This window comes from Dermacentor variabilis, chromosome 4 (assembly GCF_050947875.1).
Source record: "Dermacentor variabilis isolate Ectoservices chromosome 4, ASM5094787v1, whole genome shotgun sequence".
Classification (NCBI taxonomy): domain Eukaryota; kingdom Metazoa; phylum Arthropoda; class Arachnida; order Ixodida; family Ixodidae; genus Dermacentor; species Dermacentor variabilis.
This window is the reverse complement of record NC_134571.1, coordinates 47,626,865-47,650,926: the sequence shown is the minus strand read 5'-3', so window position 1 is coordinate 47,650,926 and position 24,062 is coordinate 47,626,865. Positions and strand designations below refer to the sequence as shown.

General features: G+C 47.5%; 1 protein-coding gene across 7 annotated transcripts in view; it reads right to left on the bottom strand.

Annotated features, from left to right (window-relative positions):
- LOC142579067 (sodium-dependent dopamine transporter-like) overlaps positions 1–24,062 on the bottom strand; it is a 140,474-nt gene that overhangs the window by 6,963 nt on the left and 109,449 nt on the right. For all 7 annotated transcript variants that reach the window (XM_075688898.1, XM_075688902.1, XM_075688897.1 and 4 more), the window contains 9 exons: positions 23,575–23,689; positions 21,197–21,329; positions 20,966–21,100; positions 17,846–18,074; positions 14,187–14,434; positions 12,697–12,796; positions 11,984–12,084; positions 3,434–3,613; positions 1,770–2,009 (listed from right to left, as the gene is read on the bottom strand). In XM_075688898.1, the coding sequence (XP_075545013.1) occupies positions 1,770–2,009; positions 3,434–3,613; positions 11,984–12,084; positions 12,697–12,796; positions 14,187–14,434; positions 17,846–18,074; positions 20,966–21,100; positions 21,197–21,329; positions 23,575–23,689 (1,481 nt within the window). The remainder of the gene's footprint in view (positions 1–1,769; positions 2,010–3,433; positions 3,614–11,983; positions 12,085–12,696; positions 12,797–14,186; positions 14,435–17,845; positions 18,075–20,965; positions 21,101–21,196; positions 21,330–23,574; positions 23,690–24,062) is intronic.

Genomic DNA, 24,062 nt, shown 5'->3' with positions numbered 1-24,062 from the left:
AGTTCGCGCTTTCGATTCCCAGTTACGGCGGCCGCATTTTAATTACGGGGGTCTATTGCATAAACGGCAACGCACTGAGGTCTGGGTTCACGGTAGAGAACTCTAGGTAGTCAAAGTTAATCCGGCGCCCTCCGCCATTGCGTGTCACAATGCATTACACATTGGGACGTTTAGGTTGCCCCTCACTAAGGCCTCGTGAGAAATTCTCGTTTTAACCTATAGAAGTTGACAAGCACCATCCAGGATGCATTCTATCCCTATGATTTTTAAAAGCTTCCAATGTGCCATCCCGCCTATGAAAACACCTTCTTTTTGATGCTATAGCATCAAATGTCACATTAAGCGAGAAAACCGGCGTCTTGGCAGCGCAACGGCACCCAAATTCTCATTAGCTGCGACGCTACGCCATGTGCGCACCTCGTCGGAGCAGAGCGGGCGAAGAGGAACAACCACTAAGGTGGCAGGTATTGCGTGATTGGAGAGGGTATCGCCGCGACGCCACGTCACCCTTGCTCTCGGAAGCCTGTTTTATGAGTGCATTCCTTTTGCGCCAACGCTCTGGCCTGCGTTCTAACTTCGCCTCGGTAATCGCCATGAACAATTAATGTATAAAAAATACTTTAAATGAAAAACATTGGTAGTGGTAAGTTTCGAACCTACTAGCCTCATTAGCCAAGTGTCCTAACCACAGGGCTAAACCTTAGACAGCAGGCCTGAGCAGTCTGCTTTATGAAATCATGCTAATTGAAGGAAAAATTCCATTGCAATGCCCTACGTGACGAAAGCGGAGACGTTAAAATCACCGCGGCTTACTCGGGAACGTCCCCGTTAGATTTTATGGCAGTCGGGTAAGGTAGCATGACGTCACAGATCGAAGTGCGCCGGCCTTGTGCTATCTAGGAACCGTTGGCCAAGAGTCTCAACGCGCTTGCTTGAGCAGGAGGAGTTCATAACTCGAAGGATCTCTCAGCGGCGTTCAATTGGACGTTAATGCATTTGCATTCACAACTAATAAGAGGTGCTTAGGTGTCCTCGGATTACATTCGTAGTACTCCGTGTCTCTAAGCTGTTGCTTGTCACTGGAGAATAATAAACTCGTTAAAGTGCGATTCGTGATGGACATAAGCAAACATACCAGGTGCGCGAAAAGTAACTGTGCAGTGGAAATGGTGGTTTTAAAATTTGAAATTTTACATACGGCAGATCAATCATAACTACAAGATAGTGAAAATGACCACCACCGGCTTGAAAACGTGTCTGCACCCGACGCTGCAAATTGTTCAGCACTCGATGAATTGCTGCAGTTATCTGTGCGATGTTCTGGCTAATGGCTGTCTGTAGCTCCTGCAGCGTGCGACAATTGTTCTCGCAGGCCTGCGCACCTCATATACGTTATCAGACAAACTACAGGTCTTACCTGATATCGAGCGTGATACTGCGATGTTATTCACAATTATTACCATATTTTTGTTTATTTCCACACTGCGAAGTTACATTTAAGACACCCATTACAACAAACAAGGTGAATAGTTTCGTTGCACTGATTCTCTAGCATGGTAGTGTGTGGTGTACGTGTTGACATTTCTATTACTTTCTTTAATAACGCTTCCTTCCCTTTGTGACAGGCGAGAACATTGTGATGTGTTTAGGTTGAAAGCCTTGGCGTACAGCTGGCTCGTCCTGAAGGAGGCAACCTCTTCGAGCATAGATCAATGCACGTTTCTTTACCCAGAAACCGAAGAGACGGAAATAACAAAAGGCTCGCTTACGACGTCCGGAAATGAGAAGACCAGCTTGTTGGGGTGGGTGGCTCCTTTCGCCTTGGGGCTCTTCTCCGGGCAAACGACGAAGCCGTACGGAATGTACAGCTGCCCTTGCTGGTTGGCCTCCTTCTTGCGAATGACGAGGATTCGCGGCGCGGCTGCGGCTTCCTTGCCAGCCTTGGCGTTCTTGTCGGCCTTCATCACCTTGGTGCACAGAGGAACGGGCTTCACCAGCCGCTTGAACTCCTGCGAACGCGATGACGGACATTTTCACCGTACCGGTAAACGCGCCAGCGCTTAGGAGAAAGCCCTCGTGGTTATTCTTCCTGCTCTAATGTACTGGGTGCTTTTTTTTAACTATGAATGATTTTTGAACGATCGCCTGTGGCGGATAGCACAATTCTAAGTCATTGAGCCGGGTTACTCGAAGAGCCAGACGTCACTGGCTACAAAAATTGGAATGCATATTCAAGCAATCATCGAAATTTCACGAATTAAGCTCCTAGCTAATTACTTTACGGCACATGTCGCATTCATACCAGTAGTAGCCCTTCAATTCGCAAAGCATATCCACTTGAAACGAATTTTCTGGATGCGACTCGTTTCCAGATATTAATTTGCGAAGTGCGAGACCAAATACTTTGGTGTTCCAGTTATTTTTGCTCTTCGTTGTACAAAAAGGCGTTGTGTTTAAGTAACGGGACCATCAGCTCATTTTTTTCCACAAGTTAAACGACACACTTGTCAGAACCAGTGCCATTTTCATAAGTTTCAAGTGGATATGCCCTTCAAACGCACCGGTTTTAATTACTAAGCAGCGATATGTGCCGTACAATAATAAGATAAAACTTAGCCAACTTTTCTTGTTTATACGATAATGCATTTGTAATTATCGTGCAAGTAATGCGTGTCTCCTCGAGCAATCCAGTTCAACGGTTAGGATCGCGCTGTCCACGACAGGTAATTTTATAAAACTGTGCATAATATAAAAGAATATAAAGAACACGTTCTAATAGGACAGGGGCCCGGACGTAGCGCGCACTTAACATAGATGCGACTGTAAAGTGAACGAGGATGTGAAGGCATACGCCGTGGTGCAGGCCGCGTTTGTCTTTATGTCCTCGCTTTCATTCTAGCTTCATATGCTCCGTAACAAGAAAGTCGATCACAGCACCCCAATCAGCTATCACTCGAAGTGAATAAAATTGCTGCATTAATTTAGAACCTAAGCAAACACACACTTCACTCACTTTAACTATACAGTGATCGTTTTTATTTTGATTTCATTAGTGCTACCTAATACTCTTGAGTGATTTCTCTGAAAATACTTGTATTATCCGGTGTTCCGAACTATTGAAAGGGCTGTGAACTCGCCACACTGTCCCAAACAAAATATGCGCACTGCAACAACAATGCCTCTTCAAGCGCATAATTCATTTAATGAAGCGAATAGAAGCGTTCGGCCAGGGTACTTTACAATGAGGACTCTGCTTACGTTGACTATCATCGCCGATGGTTCCCGCACAACCGTTTTCTTTTGCTCAGGTTAACGGCTGCCTCTCCCTCCCCTTTCACGGATCCGAACAAAATTTCCGTTTCGGTCGTAAAGCGTGGAACTAGTTAGAAGAGAAAAAGCGAAGCATGATTAAAAGACCAGTGATGTCACTTACGTCCCATCGGTTTCCGTCCGTGTAGCAGCCCGTGTAGACGATCTTGTAAATGACATATCCTGGAATGTGGCAAATAACTACTGCAAAAAGAGTCCATCCTAGTATGGGTCCCCAGAATGAGTTCTTGAAGAGCCCAGATGAGATGTCGGGGCTTCCAAATATGGTGAACACCAATGTGACCTACGGGGAAGGGCACGGAGAAAAAGAACCACTTAAGATGGGCTTCATGTGTACTATTTATGCCATACGAAGTACGCCTGTATGAATATTCGAAACTTTCGAATAACGAATTGAGTAGTATCCTATTCGATTCGAAGACTGAATGGAATGCTCACTATTCGTAAGTGCGAGTGTTTCTCGAGTACTTTTAAAACATATGAAAAGGCCATGTTCGCTCAGTCATAGATAAAGTTGAAGCAAAAGTACGGTAAATGTTTACCCTCGCGGTCATAGTATATACATAAAACATAAGAACTTGCGTAGTGGAGAAGGCTGCGTCACCTAGGGCGCAATACTTTACAGGCTATAAGAGTCCTGTGCATGTCAAAACACTGCTTCTTTGCTCGTAATACCCCATTTGTGCTTCATTAAACAACGTCTCATAACCCTTTTGTAGTGACAAAGCCTTGCCAACTTTAAGCGAACATTGTTTTACAATAATTGTGACAAGACTGTTCATTATTCGAGAACTATTGGAAAACTATTCAGAAACTATGCGAAAGCTATTCGACATTCGCTTCGATTCGATTCGCTTCTGGCACTATCCGATTTGTATTCGATTCGGTCTCGAACCCTTATTGGGAAGTCAATGAACTAAAGGGGATGGACGATACTACACTCTATTCGGTGACAACCTACAAATTTATTACGAGCTCCGTCAATAAAGTAACACTGCGTCTTCCTTCTGCGCCTCTGCGCTCCACACCCTCCCCTACCCAGCTCACCCGTGTCGTCATCAAATTAAGTGAACGTAATTGACCGACACATCTATAAAAATTATATTTGGTTTGAACAGCGGCGTGCATCGCACTTAATCCTCTGGTTGTGACTGACTATAGTAGAATGCACTTGCTCGTTTCCCTCATCAGCGTTATGAAAACGGGATCAATATTATCATCAGCCTATTTAAGTGCACCACAAAAGACACATGTTCCTCCTAGCGATGTTCAGATACTCGTGCCCCCAGCGTCAGCTTACTCAATTCTACACCTGCCAATTTTCTGACGTCATCAGTCCGCTTTGCTATCTACCGCTGTTGCGTTTCGCCTGCGACACGTGGTTTTGCCGGCGCGACTGCGGCGGGGCGGCAGACATTTTAGCCCGATCGTCGTCGCCGCAACGCTCCCCGCCAGGTGTTTCCAGGCGCGACTGCGGCGATGCCACCGCAAAGGATCACCCTCTCCTTCCAGTCATTGTGCCTGAACCAGGCGATGCGACAGCAGGGGCACCCTCTCCTTCCAGTCATTGTGCCCGAACCAGGCGATGCGAAAGCAGGGATCATCCTCTCATTCCAGTCATTGTGCCCGACCGGCAGCGCTACGACAGTGTGCGTCACCATTAGCCCATTGTACATTCACGTGCTCGTCTATTAAGGGGTTCCTTCTTGCCCTCAACTGCGAGAGTATAAAAACAGCTGCCCCCGGACGCCAAAAGGAGGGCTCCGATTTCTTCTGTTGAGTAAAGTGCTCTCCCGTCTCTCTACTTCGGTCAACCTGACCGCCAACTCTTTGCGATGTTAAAATAAACAAGTTGTTTTGTTGTTACCAGTCGACTCATGCTTTGCCGGGACCTTCGGATGCTTCCAGTTGTACCCCAGGCCGCCAGGCCAACGCTACCCTTGGGGCTTGCGACCCAGGTACAACCACGGGCGTCAGCGCCGAGTTCCCAACAACCGATGCCATCGGTGGGACCCAAACAACTGTCTGCCAGCGGTGAGATCGCGACAACGGAGGCCAGCAGCGAAGAGATGCAGTTGACTGTATGCTGAGCAGCTCAACGACGATCCGGGAGCAGTGCAACGAGCCCTGTGTGACGACTGGTTGCCTGCAGCGGAACGACTGCGCTGGTCTCTTGGCTGCGAGGTTTGGTGAGTGCGGGACTTTCTTCTTCTGAGCTTTGCCAGGCTTTTGTTAGTGTCAGAAACAGAGCTGGTAATTGTGGTTGTCGTTGCTGCCCGGTTAGTTTGCGGCAAGACAATAATAGGCAGTAGAGAAAGCAGCATTCAGAGCAGCCATGGATTTGAAGTCGTTGCGCAAACCGAAATTGCTGGAGCTTGCAAGAGAGTTGGGTCTGGATGTCTCAGACAAACTCAGAAAACCTGAACTGCTAAAGGCTATTCTTGAGTTAGAAGCTGAGGATGACGAGCTGTCGGAATGCCTTGAGACCATTGAAGAGAGGGAGACTGCAAAAAGACAGGAGCGCGAACTTAAAGAGCAAAAAGAAAAAGAAGAGCGCGAACTTAAAGAACAAAAAGAAAAACAAGAGCGTGACCGTCAACACGCTTTGGAAATGAAGCGTCTTGAGGTAGAGATGGAACGCGCTCGTAATAGAAGTCAGGCACACGGTGCAGGAGAACGCGTATTGTTCAAAATGACTGACCTGATGCGGCCGTTTAAGCTTGGAGAGGACATTGGTTTGTTCCTGGTTAACTTTGAGCGAACGTGCGAGAAGCAGGGGTTCTCTCGGGAAACGTGGCCACAGCGCTTGCTCACTTTGTTACCCGGCGAGGCGGCCGACGTAGTCGCTCGCTTGGATAGAGAGGAGGCAGAGGATTTCGACACAGTGAAATCGAGTCTTCTAAAAAAGTACCGGCTGTCTGCGGAGGCGTTCCGTCGGAAGTTTCGGGAAAATGAGAAAAGCAGAAGTGAGTCATACACAGAGTTTGCGTACAAGCTTATGTCAAACATGCAGGAGTGGCTCAAAGAAGAGAAAGCGTTCGGTGACCACGATAAAGTTCTGCAGTGCTTCGGGCTAGAACAGTTTTATAGTCGGTTACCGGAGAACGTGCGATACTGGGTCTTGGATAGGCCAGACGTTTGTACGGTGGCTAAAGCCGCTGAGCTAGCCGAGGAGTTTGTGACGCGTCGGGCTCGCGGAGCTAAGGACGGTCAAAAGGGTGAATTTGGCTCGAAGTTTGAGAGGCCGAGGTTCACGCCCATGAGATTAAAGGGGGACACGCGTAGTGAGGATGCGAGTGAAAGCAGTCCGACCAAACGTAAAGAGACGGCGGCAGCCAAACGCAGAAAGCGGTTCGAGATGAGGCGAGCGCGCGTTTGTTATACGTGCCAGAAGCCGGGTCACTTTTCGGCGCAGTGTCCGGAAACAACACCAAAAGTTGTGTTTTTTTCAATAGGCAGCACTGACGAGAACATGAAGCTTCTCGAGCCTTACATGCGAGACCTCCTCGTGAACGGGAAAGAGTGCCGGGTGCTTCGCGATTCCGCAGCTACGATGGATGTAGTTCACCCGTCTTACGTAGAACCCCATATGTTCACGGGCGAGTGCGCATGGATCAAGCAAGCCGTGGAAGCTCATAGCGTGTGTCTGCCAGTAGCAAAGGTGCTTATTGAAGGACCTTTCGGAGCGCTTGAGACGGAGGCGGCAGTGTCATCTATGCTGCCACCCCAGTACCCGTACCTATTTTCAAACAGGTCCGATCACCTCCTGCGCGAGAAGGGGCTTTTGTTTGGTGAAGCTAGTGTTCAGGCCTTAACCAGATCGAAGGTTCGGGAGCTCGCTGCAAAGGCGGTAGTTGCGGGGCCGACGTTATCAAACAACGAAAAAGGGTCAGAGGCGCAGCAAGCTGATATTCAGAGCACGCCCGAACTGAATAAACTTGAGTCTGTAACGTTAAAGGCGCCAGATACTGGAGAGGAAATGCCCGACACGGGAAAGTTAGAAGAGCTATCTACTGATTTGCTCATCGCGCCTACGTCAGACGGACTTGATAGGTTGCTAAAAGTCAGCCGGTCGGCTTTGATAGCCGAGCAAAAGAAGGATGGTAGCCTAGAAAACATACGCTGCAATGTCAAGGAAGGTATCGCCAGGAAAAATGCGCGTTTTGTGGAAAGAGGTGGAGTCCTGTACCGGAAGTATCTAGACCGCAGAGGAGTGGAGTTCGATCAGCTGATCGTGCCTCAATGCTATCGTCAAGATCTGTTGCGCTTGTCACACGGGGGTTCGAGGTCCGGACACCTAGGAGTTAAGAAAACTAAGGACCGTCTCTTGCAAGAGTACTATTGGCCAGGGTGTTTTCGGGACGCAGACCATTTCGTGAGGACATGTGACACTTGTCAGCGGGTGGGCAAACCAGGGGACAAATCAAGGGCGCCGTTGAAATTGGTACCTATCATAACGGAGCCTTTTAGACGGCTCGTTATTGATACAGTGGGACCTCTGCCGGTAACAGCCACGGGGTACAGACACATTTTGACTGTGATCTGCCCAGCCACAAAGTTCCATGAAGCAGTGCCGCTTAAAGAACTCAGCTCAGTTGAGATAGTCAATGCACTACTGTCCATATTTGCGCGAGTTGGTTTTCCTGCGGAAATCCAATCAGATCAGGGCACAGTGTTTACTAGCGCTTTGACGACAACTTTTCTCGAAAGGTGTGGGGTAAAGCTGCTACACAGCTCAGTGTACCACCCACAGTCGAATTCCGTTGAGAAGCTCCACTCCGTCATGAAGCGCGTGTTGAGAGCGTTGTGTTTTGAGCATCGAACTGACTGGGAGCTGTGTCTGCCTGGGGTGATGTTTGCTTTAAGGACCGCGCCGCATGCGGCTACGGGGTTTTCGCCAGCTGAACTGGTGTACGGTCGCTCGCTTCGATCTCCGCTTCGCATGCTTCGAGAATCGTGGGAAGGTAGGGGCGACGACCCAGTCGTGGTGGAGTACGTACTTAAGCTCCTCGAACGCTTAAGAAGGGCACAGGAGTTGTCAGGTGAAGCAATGACAAAGGCCCAGCAGAGGGCCAAGGTTTATTATGATCGGACAGCCAGGGCCCGTCGTTTTGAGGTGGGCGATGAGGTCATGATATTGCGCACATCGCTAAACAACAAACTAGACGTGCAGTGGGAGGGCCCAGCACGAATTGTTCAGAAACTGTCGGACGTTAACTACGTGGTAAGTCTGCCAGGAAAGCGGAAAGCACAGCAAGTTTACCACTGTAATCTGCTCAAACCTTATAGACAAAGGGAAGCAGTGGTGTGCATGATGGTAAACGTTCCTGAAGAGCTTCCGGTCGAGCTTCCGGGACTAGGCTCAGTGACGAACAGGGAAGACACCGGTCAAGTCATTAGTGACCTTATCAGTAAAGCACCGCTGTCGCCCGAGCAGAAAACCGAACTACACCAGCTATTACAAGAGTTTCAAGGTCTGTTCTCTGAGAGGCCTGGTAGGACTTCTGTACTTACTCATGATATAGAACTTACCTCCCCAGAGCCCGTACGATCCAAGGCGTATCGGGTGTCACCCCGCCAGAGCGATATTATGGAGGCTGAGGTAAAGAAAATGCTACAGCTCGGTGTTATTGAGGCAGGTGAGAGTGATTATACCTCCCCTTTGATTTTAGTTGAGGTACCGGGCAAGGAACCTCGTCCTTGCGTCGACTACCGCAGGCTTAATTCCATCACTAAGGATCAAATTTATCCGATCCCTAACATCGAGGAGCGCCTTGAGAAAGTTAGTAGCGCTCAGTTTATTTCCACCCTAGATCTTGTCAGGGGTTATTGGCAGGTTCCACTTACAGAAGAGGCTAGTAGGTATGCGGCGTTCATTTCACCAATGGGAACATTCCGTCCTAAAGTGTTGAGTTTTGGTTTGAAGAACGCGCCATACTGTTTTTCAAGCCTCATGGATAAAGTGTTGCGGGGACAGCAAGAATTCGCTTTACCGTATCTAGACGACGTAGCGATATTCTCCGCATCCTGGTCTGAGCATATGACACACTTGCGGGCAGTGCTAACCCGCCTGCGCGAAGCGGGCTTGACAGTAAAGGCTCCTAAGTGCCAGTTAGCACAGGCCGAGGTTGTCTACCTCGGTCACGTGATTGGTCAGGGTCGTCGCCGCCCCTCTGAAATAAAAGTGGCCGCTGTGCGAGACTTTCCGCAACCGCGCACAAAGACCGATATTCGGTCGTTCTTAGGTGTCGCCGGCTACTATCAGAGGTACATCCCTAGGTACTCTGATATCGCGGCTCCCCTGACGGATGCTCTAAGAAAGACAGAGCCTCAAACAGTCGTCTGGGACGAGACAAAGGAAAGAGCTTTTAGCGCCCTAAAGAGTGCCCTAACAAACCAGCCTGTGCTACGATCGCCAGACTATACAAAAGGGTTCATTGTTCAGTGCGATGCTAGTGAGCGAGGCATGAGCGTTGTACTGTGCCAACGGGAAAAGGGAGAAGTAGAACACCCCGTCCTGTATGCTAGTCGTAAGCTGACCAGTCGTGAGCAGGCGTATAGCGCCACCGAGAAAGAGTGTGCATGTCTCGTGTGGGCCGCTCAGAAATTGTCATGCTATCTAGCCGGCTCGAGGTTTATCATTGAGACGGATCACTGCCCTCTCCAATGGCTGCAGACCATCTCTCCCAAAAATGGCCGCCTCCTGCGCTGGAGCCTCGCTTTACAACAATATTCCTTTGAGGTGCGTTACAAAAAGGGGAGTCTCAACGGTAACGCCGATGGCTTAAGTCGAAGCCCCTAACGTAGGAATCAGCCTCAAAATTGTTTGTTACTGATGTTTTTCTTCCTGAGGCAGGATTTTTTTTAACATATTGCTTTTGTTTAGTGTTTCAAAGTGATGATATGCTTTCTAGTGCAATTTTTCAATTTGTGGACGCGTTCTGAGTGATGCTAGACTACTGTAAGGAACTAGGCAGTGGTATAAAAAGGGGAAAGAGCCTGGCAGGGCTTAGTGAGGGTTGTGCCGTGCTTGCTGACTGAGCGGTTGAGTTTCAGCGTAGTTCTAACGCTTGCCGGGAACGAGAACAAAAATGTGAACTCTCCCGAAGTCACTTTGCAGTGTCCCGTGCGAACCTGAACGAGAGAACGAGGCCTTCTCTGTGCGCTGCGCTCAAGAAACGTCGAGGGACGCCCGACTTCGGTTATGAGCATCATCGAGCGACATCCCTCCGGACAGCGGATGCAGTCCCCTGTCCATCGGGATCTCCTTTCCCCGGCGGGGCGGTTTGTTGCGTTTCGCCTGCGACACGTGGTTTTGCCGGCGCGACTGCGGCGGGGCGGCAGACATTTTAGCCCGATCGTCGTCGCCGCAACGCTCCCCGCCAGGTGTTTCCAGGCGCGACTGCGGCGATGCGACCGCAAAGGATCACCCTCTCCTTCCAGTCATTGTGCCTGAACCAGGCGATGCGACAGCAGGGGCACCCTCTCCTTCCAGTCATTGTGCCCGAACCAGGCGATGCGAAAGCAGGGATCATCCTCTCATTCCAGTCATTGTGCCCGACCGGCAGCGCTACGACAGTGTGCGTCACCATTAGCCCATTGTACATTCACGTGCTCGTCTATTAAGGGGTTCCTTCTTGCCCTCAACTGCGAGAGTATAAAAACAGCTGCCCCCGGACGCCAAAAGGAGGGCTCCGATTTCTTCTGTTGAGTAAAGTGCTCTCCCGTCTCTCTACTTCGGTCAACCTGACCGCCAACTCTTTGCGATGTTAAAATAAACAAGTTGTTTTGTTGTTACCAGTCGACTCATGCTTTGCCGGGACCTTCGGATGCTTCCAGTTGTACCCCAGGCCGCCAGGCCAACGCTACCCTTGGGGCTTGCGACCCAGGTACAACCACGGGCGTCAGCGCCGAGTTCCCAACAGATCGTACCAGCGGTGCGATCAAAACACCGCCCACGACTACGCTTGCTTTCATACCTGAGCACCCATTCGTAATCAATTTGTTTATATGTTCTGCGCATAACAGGGCCTGCCCCATCCAGTTCAGCCTTTTAATCAAGTGAAACTAGAGTATCAGATAAAGGTATGAAACTTCACGATGTCAACTAGCACAAAAGGGCTCCATGTGCCCAGCTTCGTGCTTTACGTACGCGAACTACACAATTCCTAATCCTGAGCATTGGCAACGTCGTAACTGTCCCCCCTCTCCGGAAGACACGAAATGCCAGCAACCATCGTTAGGGACAAGTTTCCTGACTTCGTTGTAGCCCTCCACCCCCCCCCCCCCCCTGTATGAACCGCGGACCTCCTGACCCATCAGCAGCAATAGCGATAAGTTCCCTTATTCAGTTTGCAGGTGGTTATGCAGGCGGTGATTGATACTGGCGGTCACATACATGCTGAGACACACAACTGTTGAACTAACAAATGCTGGAACGACGTCCACGACACACGAGCAGCAGATAAACGCATGCAATGCGCGGAGCCCTAAAGGCGCATATTCACCAAGTGATGCAGAGCGCCACGGTTTCTTTCCTTTCACATCTAACTGGCAGCAGCGGTAAGAAATATGCTGCCATGTATGAGTGTGGCCTCCTCCATTTCAAACTACCACTCAGCGGAGGCCAAAACTATGTACGAAGTTCGCTCACCAGAATCACACCTGGAGTGACAAATGACCAGATCACCATCCATCCTCTCCCAAGCGTTTGCTGAAGGATTGTGTCAACGTCCTCAGCAAACTGCTTGAACCCTGATACGGAAGGAAAGACAATACGAGGAAATTTACCGGCAATGAATAAGGAAATAAGAGAAAAAAAACAAAAATTGTGGTTTTCCGACCGCGTAAGCAATAAATTAATAAATTTTGATGTGTTTCTAGTAGGAAAATTACACAGATCTTTGAGGATACTTGACGACGATGCAAAAATAAATAAATAAATAAATAAATAAATAAATAAATAAATAAAACGACAAATTTCGACAACACGAACGCAGTGCTGTCTAATCTAACACTTACATATTTTCTCTTTTTTTTCTCTTTTTCCAAGTATTTTCTGAGATATGTACCAAGAGCTCAGTTTTAAGCCTTTTGCAATGTAACCACATGTTTTGCAGCTTCTTATAATTCATCGTCTATGCACTTGATATAACAGGTTAGCTCTTGCCCGTGCAACGTTCTTTTTTTCTTCATATTGTGTAGTCATAATTACAAATTAAGGTAGTCCTGAATACTTCTCTTTACTGAACATGTTGCGTGAAGGCCACAGACAACACATTGAGCCACACTGCACCGGCATTATTATTAACAAATATTACGCCCGGTGTGCCCGACAAAGGCCGAAGAAAAACAAAGTACGTTTACCGTATATCCAAGTTATGACGACGCATTCAAGGAATCCCAGCAGAAACGCTGTCCAAGAGAAGACATAAGCGTCCATCACAGCCAAGATGTGAATTCCAGCCTGCATAAAAGCGAATTAAAAGATAACGAAGCATATCGTTGGTGATGTCATTCCACTTCTAAATTCGGCGTGATGTTTAGTCACTAGCTTCAATACCAGTTTTAAACAATGCGTAAGAACTCGATAACTTAAGTCGTGTTAAACACACATCACATTCTGCATTTGAGAGTTTCACTCTAAAGAACAAAAAACACAAACAACCTACTCAGAAGGTTTTGCTAAGAATCTGTTTGCAGCAGTGCTTTTACATGCGCTGATTTGAAATTGAGTCAGAGAGAGCTGCAGTAAAAGGTGCAAGACAACTACGAGCAGAGAAGAAGAGAGAGAAAGAAAAGAGCATACGTTATAAGCAAAAAAGTATAAAAGTGATGCTCCAATAGAAGAGCAATTTAAGATTTTATTCGTGTAGGGTCGTTGGACTCCATGAGATCTTCCTACGTTCGTCGTCCACACACGAATCTGGAGTCTCCTGACATTCGACTTCTCTGCACGACGACTGTTCAAATTTGTGCGTCCTGGCACACACAAGGGAGGCGGACTGCTCTGTTCTTACTTTTCTTGCTCTTTTTCGCCGAAAGAAATATAACGGACAACAGGTTTTCAGAGACATTGACGCAGTTCCTGCGCGATGCAAAGCTGCGCGCTTTTAGTTTATTTTATTTTTCTCACTACCCCAGGCGCAAGTTTTTCAAAAAGAAAGAAAAGTTGCCAACTCTTGGAATGTCCCAGTTACCAGCTTAGTTTCTTTTCTGGTTCGTGCTATTTCGTACCACGAGTGACCAAATTTGCGTGGAGCAGGAGCATGTGAGATAATGCGCCATCTGACAAAAAAAAAAAGAAAAGAAAAACAAGCAATTCAGCGAAAAATGTTCGTCTTCGGTCGCATACGCGAATAAGGAACGAGAACAGATTTTGTCTCCGAAGAAGCCCGGGAGAGCACTCCAGTCGTTTGCCCCCTGGTCCCTCTCTGACAGACTCGAGTGCCCAACTATGGGTATACATTCTACGCCTTAATTGTCAAGCGTATGAGAGCAACCTAAAGTATTCTCCGTCTTCACTCTCTCGTTCTTTCTTTCCTTCATTCCCTCCCTCCTCCTCACGTGTATAGCAGCCATCTGCCACGTCTAGTTGCCCTACCTGCCTCTACTTTTTATCCCTCTCTCTTTCTCTTTCTATTGAGGCGCTGTTCAGCATGGGATGATTAATGGCGAACAGTTGATGACACAAACAGTCGATTCTCGTCATCGGCTGGCCGACGTCACCCTTGGTTCACACTGCATTGCATGGAATCGGTGCGACCAAGTGTGACTGCCACGAGTTGCAACCAAACTGTACGACAGGCCGCCAATTGCAAGCGGTACGCAAATGCGCTCGCGGAATGCATACTCACGGGCGTGGTGAAGACGACACCCGCGGCGAACAGCACACCGCACACGCCGAGCACGAAGAGGCAGTAGCGCTTGCGCAGCTGCGCGCTGGAGAACTTGTCGAGCAGGCAAGTGAGCAGGGCGAGCATCATCTGCTCCATGCGGCCCAGGCAGAGTAGGGCCAGAAGCGCGAAGAACAGGATCGAGCACACCACCGAACCCGGAAGGCTGGCCAGTGCCGCGGGGATCACCGCGAACAAGGTGCCGAATCCTGCGCATGGTCCACCAGAACGCTGTTGCTTTTGGGAGCCCGTTCAAAAGTCGAATTTCTTTTCTTTTTTTTTTTTTTTGTTACAGGTAGGGATGGGCGAATTTTAGACACCTTGAGATAATGACTCGAATACTGTCCTATTCCATTCGGTTTCATACCAAACAACCCTATTAGTGTAAACACGAATATTTCAGATCAGAAACTGAGCGCTATGAAGCACAGAATTGCAATAAAGTTCAGCACGGTGGCCGTATAGCAGACACACAACACGAGAGGTTACGTGTAGTGGATCCCGCAACATCGCTCTTGGAGCCAGACGTTTCCCGGCTAAACAACTATCATTCGTACCCGCCAACAGAGTATGCGAATAATTTGTTTATCGGGTGCTAGTGATTCATTTGAATTAAACAACGGTTCATAATGATATAATGACAGAAACTTGCTAACGTTCTGAGTATAGTAGTATGTGAAGGTCGTTTTATATCAACAGTGACAACGGCTGTTCATTATATTAAAAAGTGTCTTTCTTGGATTCGATTCACCTCTGACAGTATTTGATTCGTATTCGATTCGGTCTCAAAACATACTGGAAAACGTTTGTCTTTCCAATAGCTGGTTCAGAGGCAGCGCATGTACCATTTCTCTCGCTTTCTGTCTTTCTTTGTGACCTGCCACGGTGGCTGATTGTGGTGGCTATCACATGCATTACTAAGCACATGGTCGAAGATCCACCGCTCTGCCGCGGCGGCCACGTTGCGATCGCGGCGGAATTGCTAACCGCTTGGTTTGGTGCCACTTCTGCCGCGATTTTCGATGCACGGTAAAAAATTACAAGTGTCCAAAATCAAACAGAGCCACGCACTGTGGCGCCTGCCTTACCCTGACTGTAGCTGTCGCCCATGTGAAAGCCCACACAAAAAAATTATTTTATTTTCGTTTCCCTCACTGCTGCTATTTCACAGTGATGGTTTGCCTTGCTTCTACAAAGGCTGGTTCCTCAAGATTATCATGTTGGATGCGATTGAGACGTGCATTAAAGTTAGCATACAAAATCAGCGCCTATGCTACCAGACGTTGTAGTTGGGCAGACAGTTAGAGGGAACCGGGGAAGGAGATAGCTCCGGGTTAATTTTAACCACATAGAGTTCTGCGACGTCCAACCACTTTGAATAAACACATAATTGTTTTCTTTTGTGTTTTGGCATCTCGTTCCACCGAGAAACGGCCATCAGGGCCGAATACCGAGCCCACCACCTCCGTAGTAAGCAACAAAACGCCGTAGCAACAGAGGCTGCACATAGAAGAGCCACGAAATATATTTATTAATTCGATAATGAGTCAAAGCGCAATAAAGAAGATCGAAACCAGTGAAGTTGCGTAATAGGCGTACGGACACGTTCCAAAGCCAGCCACGTAATGTTACCGCAGTCAGAGTATAGCAGTACTTAGTACTCGATATACGAATATTATGCGGAGAAATGTAATGCACACATATTCCGAAAGCTGTTCTATCACTTCGCTGCCTTACATAGATAAGGAGAAATGAAAGGCAGGCAGTTAAATCAGGACTTAGCCCGGTTAGCTACTCTGCACTGTCGAAAAGGGAAAGGGGAAGTAAAACTTAAGAGACGTTTGTGTGTCTGTATTAAAAGAAATATTAGTGTACGAGTTCTTTCATCAGGTGTGCCACTCATCTGGGAACTTGTTCGTTACTCCTGCGCAAGAACATGGAGAAATGTAAAAAAAAAACTGAAGAATGTTCCCGAAAATACTTATCATAGCAAGGTAGTTTTTGTTCACGTCAGCCCTCGATCTAGCAATGATTTCTCGCCAATCTGCGCAGCACTTGTAGAGGAAAACTAGCGCATCCGCTGCCTGGCCTTCCAGACACGGGAACGCTGGCGGAATCTGGTACGTGTGCATCGCGTGACACGTCTCCGGACCGCGTATCAAGCCAGGAGATACGGTCGAGGTGACATTGGAGTTGTGGAGGGAGTGAACATCCGGGAAATCAGAAAAAAAATATACACAAGTGAAGAAACAAACCCGACGCCCCAGTTCAACGGTACGCCATAATGCAGCCGAGATAAAATAAGCGCTCTTCTCGATCAAACGCCGTTTTTAGGTCGCTTGCTTGCGCCTAATGGGAACGGACGCTGATGAACGGGTCTATGTTTTCTCAAAGATTTACGCACGCTTTATAGATACCGGCTTTCCCTGCATGTCACGCATTAGTCAACGGTTGGGCAGTGGCCACAAAACTATAACCAGCTGTTTACTCAATAACTGTACTGTGGCGAACGGGCATTGGCGACCACAAGGACGTAATTTTTATGCCATCTGTTGTACCTTCGAGTATCTCATGTCCGTGTCTGTACGACTAACAATCAAGTGCGTGGGACGAAACGAACGAAATGCCTGCGCGAAAGCCATACACAACGACACAGTTCAATAAAGAGCATTAGCGCGTCCGGTATTGCAATGGCATTTGCGTAATACCGGGTTACCGGACGCTGGTAGCGACATACTGTGACGCTTTGCCTAACCACAATGCGTTATAGACATGTTTTCGCGTTCCTTGAGTGCTGTTTTCTAAAAAAAAGCATTCGGAAAGCAACGTGCTCATAATTACGCCGCTGCCGAAAATTTACGCCAGCAGCGTAGTAGACTACTCTTGGTATCTGCAATAATAGCTCTGTGTTCGCCTGGTTGAGGTGACACCACCAATCCGACCGCTCACGTTTACGCCTCCACTAACCCGTTAACCACATACGATACCGGAATACAAGACACGCTAAAAACCCGCTTATAATGCTTTCCACAGCATAAAAGCCCATTGATTGCAGAGCTTCGCAACATTTATTTCCTTTAATGTAGGTGCTAAAATCACATAAAAGCATTATTTTTATTAATTATTTATTCATCTTGCTTTGCGAAACCTATGCGCTCTGATGTACGCAGTGTGTCATGCAGTACTGGGCTGTCCAGGACGACAAATCGAAGTCACCCACTGGGTTCCTCTGCAGCATACACATACACAGACATTGCGGCTGCTATCGAGAACGCCAAGCAGACGAAGCTGCTGGATATCATAGTGCAGTGCTTTGGGGAGTGCGTGTGCTTTCGAGGGACACATGTGGCTTACAAGTGTTGTAGCTCGTTCCTGCTTTCTTCCAAGCATACGCTCAGCCACAGTGAAACTTGTAGCCTCGCCTCGCGTGGCTTAAATGAGGTGACTGACAGCCTACAACCACACGTGCGAGGGCCTGTATTGATGCCCAAGAGGTGATGAAATGGCTTATTGATTGCCGCAATTAACGTTCAGAAGCAGCACCCTGCACCATTAGAGACCACGTTCAGGCGAGTGTATGGTAGCTAACAGGACGAGGCTGAGAGAAGGTGGACGCTCACCTTCCTGCAGGAACTTGATGCATGTCCTGTTGATGGCCTTAGAAACAAATCCCAGGCAGGAGAAGACCACCACACCGCTGAAGAAGGATACTATAATGTTTACGAGCACCACGATGACAGCGTCGTGGACCAGGCCGCGGTACTTGCTTCCGCGTCGGCCCAACAGCTGTAGCAGGCTCGTGCCTGTGCAAAGGCTCAGGGCCACCTGGGCTGCCGCGTCGTTCCACACCTGTGAGAGTCGCATGCCACGCCGTTCAGCACTCAACAGCTCAACTCAAATGCCCCTCTCCAATAGCAAGCCTATATTGCTTTTTTTTTCAGCGAGGAAACTACTTCGATGTTTCCTAACTTCTCGCTACAAACTTAATTCAAAGGAATTTGTTCTTTCGCAAATCAGTGCGGTCTATTGAAGGAAATGGATGGCACAAACTCGAAAAGTGCCTTGTGTGTGTATGCACCGCTCCTGCTCCTTATTTCCTGCTTCCTTCCCTTCTCCCTATCTTCTGTCGTTCTGTTTCTTTCTTCTCCTCCTCCCTCTCTTTCCTTTGAAGTGTTTGTATTGTTTCACAACAGCAAATAATAATAATAATAATAATAATAATAATAATAATAATAATAATAATAATAATAATAATAATAATAATAATAATAATAACGACGTTTCTTGCCAAATCTCTCATTAAGTGATAGACATATTAGAAGTTAAGTAAATGGCACAAATTTGTTCGAGTAATTCCTGGAACATTGGTGTGGTTAAGAGGGTCCCGCGATATTCAAGTTCATTATACATGCATTAGAAGTTATACATAATTGTGCATATGCAGAAGGAGGTCCCAAAGTTCAACCACCATTGTCGGAACCTCCTGTGCAAGTAACACGAGTAAAGCTACAAAGTAAAAAAGCAAAGTAAACGAAAAAGAGCATATATACGCGTATTACAATATAAAAATACATATGTATTGCATGCATAACGTTCACTGGTAGATGGGATTATTTATAGTTTAAAAACACCAATTCTTCCAGGTTTTTATTAAACATTTGCAAGGAAGATACATATTTCATATGAGCGTGTAAACTATTCCAAAACGTTACTGAAGAAAAAAAGCAAAGTAGATCTGCCGTAATTAGTACGGGTACTAGACATGAGCAAGTTATGATGGATAGCGAAGCGAGTAGAATAGGCACTTAAGATAGAGAGCACACGTTGTGGGAAAGTGTCTAAGTGAGGTCGTGGTTATGAATTACAAAGAATATAATGCTTGCTTTATAAAAAAAAATGAAGGCTAGACAAAGCCAAATATTAAGATGAACAAAATGGGAAAGGAAGGCTAAAACAGCGAAGCGAATTTAATAATGCGAACTGCTTCTTTCAGCAGTTTAATCAATGGGTGAGGTGAACGGACTATGTATGACCCCATGTTGAGATGGAGTAGTTTACATGGTTGTGTATAAAGGCGTATTACAGTGCTGTGAGCACATGGAGGCGGAAGCAGAATCTAGTTTTAAGGAGGACACTTATGCCAAAATGTATTCTAATGCAGGCTGACGATACGGCACATATACGATATGTATTTAGTTTTTTTTTTCTTCTTCTGATTGGGGATGGCACGTTTGTGTTTACATCATTCTGAGGACCAAATGTTTTGTTTTTATTTGCGTTGTTGGGCGATTGGGCGCATATTTGTGCGCTGCATATTTGACACACGTGTCCGGGGCAGTTCTGCGTCCCTTTAATTATTGTACTCATTCCTACCAGCCAAGCCCTTATCGAGACTGTGTACGATTCATTTGTGAGCCTTCCGCAGTAGGACCATGCTGCGGTGCCCTTAGCGATGCTGTGTTGGCACTTTGACGGTAATTACGCCCTCCCCGCACCCCCTTTCAACGGTGTCTTAGAAAGACAAATCGAATTATACACCAGCAATCTGCGTGTCACTCCATCACTCCATCTGCGAGTCACGCGGTGGACATTCTTTCCAGTGATTTTTCAGAGATGTTTGAGCCCATGCATAGCGGCGGCGCAGCGCAAGGGACGATGAAATTGCCCAATTGATTGCCGCGGTTAACGTTCAGAAGCAGGACGCTGCACCATAAGAGACGGCGTTTAGGCGAGTGTTGGCCAAATTAAGGCGAAGTTAGGTTTTTAACGTGCGCCTAAATTGATGTAGCCAAAGGTTTTTGCATGCGGCGACCGGGAATCCCGCCTGCGGCCTCTTGCTGAGCAATGCGATAAGCAGAGAAAGCAAAGGGGCAGGACAGGCATATTAATGCAATAGACTTATAGGCGAATTTCACCCACTTTGGAGTATCATCGTCGTGCATGAAAACGCGGGCCAATCCTGGAGTCAGTGAGTCTTAACACAATGTCTCGAAGCGCCAGCTATCACGAGCGTAGAATGCGAGAACCTGGAATGTGACGCACGCGCTGGGCGTTTTAAAGAGTGACTTTGACACGAGAGAACCATGCGTGCAACCATGACCCAATGAATCGACCATTGGGCTGTCGTGCTGGAAAACAGCGGTTCAATGCCGCGATCGGTCACGCATTTATTACAGCATTACAGGTGGACATCACCACCTTTGAGGTATCTGAAAGAAATCTCGGGGTGTGTTGAGCTTACGCGAGCGGCGTCACAGTGAGCACTAAATCACAAGTTTGTAAGTGATACGAAGTGAAGAAATGTTACTTTGATAACTGAGAGTGTGTTAGGCCGCCAACCCAATTCAACGAATGGGCGTCACGGAGCACCTCATAAATGCAGGTGATTCGGCCCCGATTCATCAACGCATGTACCGGCATCCTGCCTCCGAAAGGGAGGCGTTTAGCCATTAGGTTAATGAAATGCTTCGTGACGGAGAGACTCGAACGGCCCTTGCTTGTGACGCACACATGCGCAGCCGCACACAGACGTCACACAGACATCACATTCATCACAATCTAAGTGATGATTGTGATGATTAGAGTTAGAGAACTAGAGTTGATGACTAGAGTTAGTGAGACTAGTTAGAACGCTATCGGTGCTAAGCTATGGCCTAGATTTTTTTTTCTTATCAGAAAGCCAACAAAAGCAGCATCGGAGTAAAGCTTGGTGAAGCACACACATGCGCAAATATGCTTACGTCTGGTTTCCTTAGAGCTTTCCATTCAAAAGAAAAGAAGTAATGGAGTCCATTCAGGAAGCCGGGGTCGCTGGTGATGGTTCCAAAAATTGCGCACATAAATAGTATTAACACTATGGCAGGCAAAATGGCCGTCTGTAAAAAAGAAAAGCGATGGGAGAGATTATTACCTGGGATCGAGTTAAAACGTTCAATGTAATGACGGTGGTAGATATTGATGTTGCAACGCACCTTTCGAAAGGATATCTTGCCACGAATGACGTTGAGGTAAGTAACAGTCCATCCACCCAGCAGGCACAGCAGAAGGGGCCACGACACAGTTCCCAGGGAACGAACTTCGGAGGTCAACTTGGTCACTACCTCACTGGGAGAAATTAGGCGTCGCCTCAGCACATTTTACGCTCTCGCGCAATCCTTGAACTCAATGAAAATGTTCGCAAACAGATACAATTACAACAGATATGTATTTTTAAACGTGATTTTACGTGATTACCTGTCGCAGCTTCAAGAGCTTTCACCGCACTAGGCCAGCGAAATGCGGCGCCCTTCTTATGCCTAATTTCTTTAAACAAATTGCGCCCACCGTAGGTTGCCTCGCAAAAAAAAAAAGCTAGATGCGCTAATTTAAGTAAATGAGATTAACACATGCCGATATAGCGAGGCACGTGATGTGACGTCATAGTAAAGCGGCTCGGTTGCTGTTTGTATGGTCTGATGGCTCTATTTTAAGCTCCTGTTTCATAACCACTGGGACACATATATAGTCGCATCTGTTCACCGCATGTTGTGCTATCAGTATTATTTTTTTACTTTCGGAAAAGCATACGGACTCTTGTACAGACTCTATAGAGTGCCCGCCGCGTACCCCCGCGTGCTCCGTTTCACGATCTTCTAGCACAGTAGTGGTCACGTGACGCTCCGCGTCAAAGCTTCGCCTGCTTAGCACCAAGTGAAATTTCAAGCGTCAGAGAATGCGTCTTGCATAGGCGACCGCTCGTATTATCGGGATTCTCGCAAGTCAAACGTGTAATACCCGCCGTGGTTGCTCAGTGGCTATGGTGTTGGGCTGCTGAGCACGAGGTCGCGGGCTCGAATCCCGGCCACGGCGGCCGCATTTCGATGGGGGCGAAATGCGAAAACACCCGTGTGCTTAGCTTTAGGTGCACGTTAAACAACCCCAGGTGGTCAAAATTTCCGGAGTCCTCCACTACGGCGTGCCTCATAATCAGAAAGTGGTTTTGGCACGTAAAACCCCAAATATTATTATTACCAAACGTGTAAGCAGCTCAATCGACGCCAGCAGCTGTGTTACTGCCGCCGACGGAGCGTATGATGTCTACAAGCATTTCGGCGAATACATCTCACGAAACTGATGCCAAGGCAGATCCAAAGCACAAAATAGGACAACGTTCTTTCAAATATTCCTTCCATCCTATTCTATCTCCCATTTTATAGCACATTCCTCGACTTGGACACTCCACCTCAACTCGAGAAATTGCGTGCCAGCACCGCCCTTCAACAGAAGTGGGGACCCTGCGCTGTAATGACACCCCACAGCAATTCTTGAGAAGGATATCATTTTTTTAAAAGGAGGGGTGGCGTAGTGCTCAGCTCAATGACTTGAAGGCAGAGCTTCGAATCGAAGGTCGTTTGAGAACACGGGGGTATAGAGTATATGTTACCGAAGTAATGAAAATAAGCCGAGTTTGTACACTTGCATTTGGAAATAAACAGCGTGAAGTGACGGCAGGTACAAGATGGAGATTTGTTCACCATCCATTGCACCGAGTTACCGATCATGTGGCGACAACTGCGGCGCGGTTTTGGGGGACCCAGTGATGAATAGCAAGCTAATAATAAATAAGACCCGAATAATACATCAATTCTTCTCCTATGGTGCTCTTTTTCGCTTTTCGTCAGTGGCCCAACCTGAGGAGTTTGTTATCAGCAGTATGAGGCGGTACGGTGAATGGTGGCTGTCGAAAAATGAGTAGAATCGAGCGCACATAAATATTACATTACAGCCAACGCGAAATATGACCCCAGCGTTAGTTATTTTCACGCGGCGCTAGGACGCCATGCTTGCCTTGCTTCGCCATGACAAGGTACTGAGGTGAAAGCTTATGGGTGACGTCAGCCGATCCGAAGCGTGATCACGCGAATTAAAGCTTCCGCACCACGGTGTGGACCCCGCACTAAGCGACCTCTGCCCCGTCAGGTCCTCTGCTCAGTACCGAGCCCTGTTTCGAAAGCCATATTACATCTCGAAGCTACTGCTTCAGTCAGAGATTGCTGTGAAACAAAGAGCGTACGGAGGGAGGGAATAAAACTTGGCGACCTCTCACGGGTTCTGTACGCCACATTTGAATGACGCTGTTATATATACAGCGATGAAGAGAGCTTGAAAATGAGGTTATACAGCGGCATCACGCGCTGTTTATTCACTTCGATCGGCTTTAGCACGTTGTCAGCGTTATCACGTCTGACTTATGGCAGGGTTGACACCATTATGCCAAAAGGAATGAAGGAATGCATTGCCCTATGTGTAGTGTAACGCAGGAAGCCACCTGTGACATTGGCATGAGTTCAAGGCATTGCGAAATACTTACTGAAAGTACACCTCGCTAGGTGCACGGACCCAGACGACATCGATGTCACTGCCGTTGCTCGTGAAGTTCGTCGGGATGCAAGGGTGGAACATCGATTCACCTGTGCTGGGACATCCTGGTCAAAGGAGAGGAAGGAGTCTTAGTTAGTGCCCTAGTACACACTGCGACAGAAATGCAGCAGCGCGCTCTATTTTCCTTCGTTCTCATAGTAGAATATTCAGCTGGTATTTTGTGAGCGATCTGAAATCAGGTTCGTTAGCACGATCGGTTCCGAGAAAGTGTGCTGCGGATCGCCCTGGCCTCTTTTAGTTTCCATCCACTACAATTTTTAGCATCGATGAGGTCCCGTTGCGACAGTAACTTACAGTAACTTCCATCTTTATTGGGTGTACTATGTGGCGGGTATGCATACTAGTGCTTGCGGAAGTTACGAATCAACTTCTTTTACCAGATGCTCTAACATTGTGACCGCTAAGTGAGTGAGTGAG